Source organism: Sinocyclocheilus rhinocerous, unplaced genomic scaffold (assembly GCF_001515625.1).
Source record: "Sinocyclocheilus rhinocerous isolate Xijiao unplaced genomic scaffold, SAMN03320098_v1.1 scaffold852, whole genome shotgun sequence".
Taxonomy (NCBI): domain Eukaryota; kingdom Metazoa; phylum Chordata; class Actinopteri; order Cypriniformes; family Cyprinidae; genus Sinocyclocheilus; species Sinocyclocheilus rhinocerous.
In genome coordinates, this window is record NW_015626422.1 from 441,349 (window position 1) to 448,936 (window position 7,588).

The 7,588-nt window shown below is 35.3% G+C and overlaps 1 protein-coding gene across 1 annotated transcript in view; it reads left to right on the top strand.

Moving 5' to 3' along the window:
* Window positions 1–7,588, top strand: part of rgs7b (regulator of G protein signaling 7b) — a 51,228-nt gene that overhangs the window by 35,363 nt on the left and 8,277 nt on the right. The window contains exons 5-11 of the mRNA XM_016521461.1: window positions 2,265–2,371; window positions 5,363–5,414; window positions 6,328–6,392; window positions 6,541–6,617; window positions 6,767–6,848; window positions 7,067–7,141; window positions 7,515–7,586. Of these exons, the coding sequence (XP_016376947.1) occupies window positions 2,265–2,371; window positions 5,363–5,414; window positions 6,328–6,392; window positions 6,541–6,617; window positions 6,767–6,848; window positions 7,067–7,141; window positions 7,515–7,586 (530 nt within the window). The remainder of the gene's footprint in view (window positions 1–2,264; window positions 2,372–5,362; window positions 5,415–6,327; window positions 6,393–6,540; window positions 6,618–6,766; window positions 6,849–7,066; window positions 7,142–7,514; window positions 7,587–7,588) is intronic.

Below are 7,588 nucleotides of genomic sequence, written 5' to 3' on the forward strand. Positions count from 1 at the left end.
ATTTGTTTTTAACCCAACATGACCTTCATGAAATCAGACGCTGTTTTCCATTCAAACAGACGCACTCTAACAGGGAACGTTCTGAACAAACATTCTTCCAGTAGTGTTAATAGAGCGTTCGTTCAGTGTTATCTAGGGCACATCATCAAAATGTTACAAAAACGTTATTTATTCATTGTTCATGGAATGTTTGACATTCAACTTTTTTTTTTTGCTACATTAATGCTAGTTTCAGAATGTTCAGAGAAAAGTAACATTCTGAAAATTTGTTTTGTCAAAAGTAACAAGTCACAAGTAGTTTGCAAAATGATAAAATGGAACATTCCTGTAATGTTTTCTCTAACATTCAGATAAACAAGAAAAAACATTTTTTTAAACATTTTTAAAAAATCATTAAAAAAAAAACATTTGGACATTCAGAAATAATGTTTTCATAACTTAATGGATACTTTTACAAAACTTTTTTAGCAGGGTTATTATAGTTAACTGAAACTAAAACTAAAGCCATAAAACAAGTTTTGTTACTTGAAATAAAATAAACTTTAACTGAATAAAATAAATAAATAATAAAATATTAAGAAAATAAATAAAATATAAAAAACTTAGACTTGTATTATTTAAGCTAGTTTCTCATTTTCACTTAGTTTATCTTGATGTACTTAAATATCTTACACCAATAATAATAATAATAAAAAAAAAATTAAAGTAATGACAAAAAAAGACAAAAAAAATTACTGAAACTAACTCAAATTATATATAAAACTATGGAAGCCCGTTTCCGCCACTGAATAAAAAAATAAAAAAGGTAACTGCGACTTTTTATTTTTATTATGAGAAAAAAGTCAGAATTGTGAGATATAAACTCATATTTGCGAGAAAAAAAAATCAGAACTGCGAGTTTATATCTCATATTTCTGTGAAAAAAAAGTCAGAATTGTGAGATAAAAAGTCGCAATAACCATATTTATTTTTTATTCAGTGGCGGAAACAGGCTTCCATATATAAGTAATTAAAAATATTAATTAAAAAGTTGTATCTCAGTGATACTAAAATAACGCTGGATCTGTGTTAGCAGTGACAAGCACAAATGACCAGATACAGAAACATGACGCATGCACATCTGCATTCACATCACCTCAGTGCATGTGTTTTTAATGCCTTTAGTCTCCATTAGTCCAGCTTTGTGTCTCAGTGTCAGTCAGATCCAGATTCAGCTCCGTTTGCGCTTCATTTGCAGTGCATTATGGGAACAGGTGATTTCAACACATTCAGTGACTGTTTTTGCTTTTGAAGAACCAGGAAAATCTATTTTTTGGAAACCTGGAAAAATGAGGAACAATGTGATTTCTAGACCTAAAAAAATGTCATGTAAATTACTCTAATGTTAATATGCTATGGGCATTTTATAATTAATATGCATTTTACTAGTTCTGCCAAGCGCTAAAATATTTTATCTGGTAGAAATTGTGTTTTTAAAAAATCATTTTCCGACTGGAAAAGTTATGTAAATTCATTGGTTAAATAGATCAGGATCCCTGAAAAACATTCAGCTCTTAAAACGTCTGGAAACCTGAAATGTAATGATTTGAATTATATTTTAGTGACCTTTTTAAATTAAAATAAGTTTTGAAAACAAATCTAGAGCTCGGAGTGGCTTTGGAGTCAGAAAGGTTGAGAAGCGCTGATCCAGAGTCTGACGGAAGGAGAATGTGTGTGTTAGCTGTCTAGAAATAATTCATCCAAGCAATTTAATTCTGTCATCATTCACACAGCCTGTGATTTCAAACTCATCTGACGTTCTTCTGTGGAACACGAGGAGATGCTGAGCGTTCAGAAGGACTTTCTGCTAAACGTCTTTTCTGAAGTCGTATGTAGTGATGTAACCGATGAGTTTGTGTTTTGGGTGAACTGTCCCTTTAATTCCATTGCATTATTGAGCTGAGCTGCATTATTTACTCCGAGGTCATTTATGATATCTGAAATATGAAACGACTCCAGACAGAGATGAGATGAGACGATTGCAACTGCTGCAATCAAAGGACAACAAGCATCTCATCTGAAACATCTCAAGAGCTCCATTTGTGTGTGTGTGTGTGTGTGTGTGTGTGTGCGTGTTTGTGTGTGTGCGTGTGTTTGTGTTTGTGTTTGTGTGTGTGTGTGTGTGTGTGTGTGCGCGCGCGTGTGTGTGTGTGTGTGTGTGCGCGTGTTTGTGTGTGTGCGTGCGAGTGTGTGAGTGTGTGTTTCTGTGCGTTTGTGTGTTGCAGTGGAGGCTCTTCATCTGGGGACGCTGATGGCGGCTCACGGTTATTTCTTCCCCATATCAGACCACGTTCTCATGCTGAAGGACGACGGAACCTTCTACCGCTTTCAGGTGAGACGCTCTGAGATTCTCTCATCTGATTGGCTGAGAAACTCGTGGCCATCTGAAGACCCGAACCGCTGATCTTCACATGTGTGGATGTTTCCATTAGTGTGATGAAACATGATCATTCATATTCTGATTCAAATTCATATTCATGACATCATTCATATTCTGATTCAGATTCATAATGTCACTCATATTCTGATTCAAATTCATAATGTCACTCATATTCTGATTCAAATTCAGATTCATAGCGTCATTCATATTCTGATTCAAATTCATGTTCTGGTCTGATGCATATTCATAATGTCATTCACATTCTGATTCAAATTCAGTCATAATGTCATTCATATTCATGACATATTCATATTATGGACTATGCATATTCATAATGTCATTCATATTCTGATTCAAATTCAGATTCATAATGTCATTCATATTCTGATTCATATTCATGTTATGGTCTGATGCACATTCATAATGTCATTCATATTCATATTCATAACGGCATTCATATTTTGATTCATATTCATGTTATGGTCTGATGCATATTCATAATGTCATTCATATTCTGATTCAAATTCAGAGTCATAATGTCATTCATATTCATGTCATATTCATATTATGGACTATGCACATTTATAATGTCATTCATATTCTTATTCAAATTCAGATTCATAATGTCATTCATATTCTGATTCATATTCATGTTATGGTCTGATGCACATTCATAATATAATTCTGATTCTGATTCATATACATGTTATGGTCTGATGCATATTCATAATATCATTCATGTTCTGATTCAAATTCAGATTCATAACATCATTCATATTCTGATTCAAATTCAGATTCATAGCGTCATTCATATTCTGATTCAAATTCATGTTCTGGTCTGATGCATATTCATAATGTCATTCACATTCTGATTCAAATTCAGTCATAATGTCATTCATATTCATGACATATTCATATTATGGACTATGCATATTCATAATGTCATTCATATTCTGATTCAAATTCAGATTCATAGCGTCATTCATATTCTGATTCAAATTCATATTCATGACATCATTCATATTCTGATTCAGATTCATAATGTCACTCATATTCTGATTCAAATTCATAATGTCACTCATATTCTGATTCAAATTCAGATTCATAGCGTCATTCATATTCTGATTCAAATTCAGAGTCATAATGTCATTCATATTCATGTCATATTCATATTATGGACTATGCACATTTATAATGTCATTCATATTCTTATTCAAATTCAGATTCATAATGTCATTCATATTCTGATTCATATTCATGTTATGGTCTGATGCACATTCATAATATAATTCTGATTCTGATTCATATACATGTTATGGTCTGATGCATATTCATAATATCATTCATGTTCTGATTCAAATTCAGATTCATAACATCATTCATATTCTGATTCAAATTCAGATTCATAACGTCAATCATATTCTGATTCATATTCATGTTATGGTCTGATGCATATTCATAATGTCATTCACATTCTGATTCAAATTCAGTCATAATGTCATTCATATTCATGACATATTCATATTATGGACTATGCATATTCATAATGTCATTCATATTCTGATTCAAATTCAGATTCATAATGTCATTCATATTCTGATTCATATTCATGTTATGGTCTGATGTACATTCATAATGTAATTCAGATTCATAACATTCATATTCAGATTCAAATTCAGATTCATGACTTCATACATATTCTGATTCATATTCATGTCATAGTCTGATGCATATTCATGCATATCATGACGTATTCGAGACGCAAAAGCGCCTGTTTGGCAATATCTTGGATTTTGAAAAGCCTGTTGACTTTTGCTGTTTATCTAAGGTGATTTTGGAAGTTTTTTTTAAACATTCGTTTCTTATTTAATTGGTTCCACAGTGTTTGCTGATTTTTACTTTATTTAAACTTTGTGTCATTTATTTATTTTATTTGACATCAAGGTGTATGCCGTGCCTCCAAGCTTCTTACTCGTTTTGCTAATAAACGTATTACGTTTCTTATTTATTTGGTTATATATTATATATGTTTACTTAGCCTATTTCCAGTTTTGTATACCTATTAAACTTTATGTAAGTTATTTGTTATTTTATATTAGGCATAGCCTGCCCTATAGCATGGTGTATTTGTATTTGTTTTGTTAATAAAAGTTCTATGTTTTATATATAGGCTAAAGTGAGTTTGACGTTGTATTTTGTTGTTGCATTCAAGCAATTGACGCCGAACTGCCGCTAATTCGAAAGTGAAAGTAAAATGTCACTTTTAAGCTATTTGAAAGCGAGGAAAGTGGGAAAATTCAAACGAACTAAAAACGAACAATTGCTTTACGCCTAACTGCCGCTATTTCAAAGTGAAAGTAAAATGCGCACGCCGCTTTTTCAAGCTATTTAAAAGCGAAGGAAAGCTAGAAAAAGAGGGAACGCCCCCGCGGTGATACCGGTATTACCGGTGTTGTCACACGTCGATTAACCGGTGGGAAAATTTCCTCACCGTCACAACCCTAATTCTAATGCATATTCATGATATTCACATACATATTCCTGATTTTATTATTCATATTCATTATTTCACTGTTCATATTCTGATACATATTCATATTCATGGTGTCATTAACATGCAGACACATATTCGTGACTTTATTCTTCATATTCGTGATGCCGTTGATATTCACTGTATTGTTAGCGGTAATGAGCAGGTTTGGTTATTCCAGTGACTCCAGTAAGGTCAGATCATAATTCTACACATACAGTGAGATTCTAGAGGATTCTGTGTTTCAGATGTGGTTCCAGCAGGTGTGAAATTAAACATTCAACATGTGTCTGTGATGTTTAGGTGGCCACATTAATTTGCCTATGTAGTGAACGTAGTTCATATGTGTGTGTGTGAGACCTAACGTGAACATTGAGGCGTCATTGACTGCTGTGTCCCTGTTTTGATCGCAGACTCCGTACTTCTGGCCGTCAAACTGCTGGGAACCAGAAAACACTGACTATGGTAAGAGCGTCTGTGTGTGTGTGTGTGTGTGTGTGTGTGTGGTGTTGTGTTTTATCCTCCTCTGATGTTCTTGAGCGCTGGCGTCCTGAAACACGAGAAAGTGTCGGACCAGATCAGACTAATCGATCAACAAACTCTACCTGATGTTCATCAGTGAGACGGAGACAGAGACGTCACACTCCAGCTTTAAACAGACCTGTCCATTGATTATAATCTCCATCCGATTAATTATATGATATGATAATTCATTAATCAAATGAAAAGCCCCCAAATGAAGATAATTCAAAGAGATGATAGTATACAGACAAGTAAAGCATTAGATGGAAGCGTTGTATTACTCACAAATAGCATTTTCTCAGCAATTGTTACCTCATAAAATATTTTACAGCGTAACATAATTTATATTCATTATAAAAGTCTCCATGCCTTTTAAGATTTTACTAATTTCCATAACTTTTCCAGGTCTAAAAATTGTACATCCAGATTTTCCAAGACTGCGAGAATCCTGGTTCGTGAATAAAAATAATGAATTAAAATAAGAAATACGATGTTTGTTTACATCTTGATTTTCAGCTGTTTTAGCTTATTTTAGTGCTTGTTTTGTCTTATTTTAAATCACTGAAGTCATCTTCCGGGCGTTTGGAAGTGTGCTGATGCCCTCTAGTGGGCCCCGGACCCCTGGATGAGAGCCACTGCTTTATATATCGCATGTTTATGAGTCTGAATGTGTGTGTCTGTGTATAATATAAAGCTTATTTGCTGTCCTTCTTGAATCTGAATGTCATATCAGATCAAATGCATTTCTACAGTCTGTTTCAGTGCAGTGAAGCATCGTCGGGTTTATATTGCAGACAGACTGTTTCATCACATCTAAAACAGCTAAAACTGTCTCTATCTGTCTGTCTGTCTGCAGCGGTTTACCTCTGTAAACGAACAATGCAGAATAAAGCTCGTCTGGAGTTGGCCGATTATGAAGCTGTGAGCATCTCTCTTTTCTGTTTGATTTGCATTAATGAAAATCTCATTCTGTGAATAAACAGGCTTTATGAACTGAAGTGTGTTTGATGAAGTCAGACGTAAGGATTGTATTTGCTGACTCATGTGTGTGTGTGTGTTTTCGCCGCAGGAGAGTTTGGCGAGGCTGCAGAGAGCTTTTGCACGGAAATGGGAGTTCATATTTATGCAAGCAGAAGCGCAAGCGAAGTGAGTGATCAGATCTCAGATCAGACGCTGGAATCGGCATCTGTGTGTGTGTGAGTGAGAGTGAGAGTGTGTGTGTGTGTGTGTGTGTGTGAGTGAGTGAGTGAGTGAGTGTTGTGTGTGAGTTCACAGTGCTTTCTCTCTCCCGTCAGAGTGGACAAAAAACGGGACAAGATCGAGCGGAAGATCTTGGACAGTCAGGAGCGGGCGTTCTGGGACGTTCACAGACCTGTGGTGAGTTTCACAGCGACGGTGATTGAGTTTCTGCATAATTACTCATTATTCAATGAATGAAATGATAATTATGGTTATTTACTCGCGTCTGAACTGCATCACACACCTGTCAGGACAAACTCAAAACCTTAATGATGTAAGATTTTAAATGGCCTCAGTCTGTAAAAGTATTATAGTGTTAATAGTTTATGAATATTCATGACGTGTGTGTGTTGCAGCCTGGCTGTGTGAACACTACTGAAGCCGACATAAAGAAATCGTCCCGGATGAAGCAGCCGCACAAAACACGGAAGGTAAACACACACTCACACACACACTCACACACACACACACACACTCACACACTCACTCACACACACACACACACACACACTCACTCACACACACACACACACACACACACATTAACGGCATATATAAATCTTGTATTCTCAGTGTGTACACGTCTGTCTAGTGTGTGTTTACATAGAAAAACAATGGAAAAGTAGCGCATTGGAATGGAAAAATGTGTTTCTGTGTGAACGGCTCCTCATAATTCTATATAAAGTGAGCAGTCACAGTTCAGTCTCATAAACGCTTGTGCTGACAATTAAGAGGAGATGAAGTGTGTAGAGTCACTGTCACAGTATTGTGTGCGTGTGTGTGTGTGTGTGTGTGTCTCTGCAGTCGGTGTACGGTCTACAGAACGACATCCGCAGTCACAGTCCGACGCACACACCCGCACCGGACGCGAAAGAGGC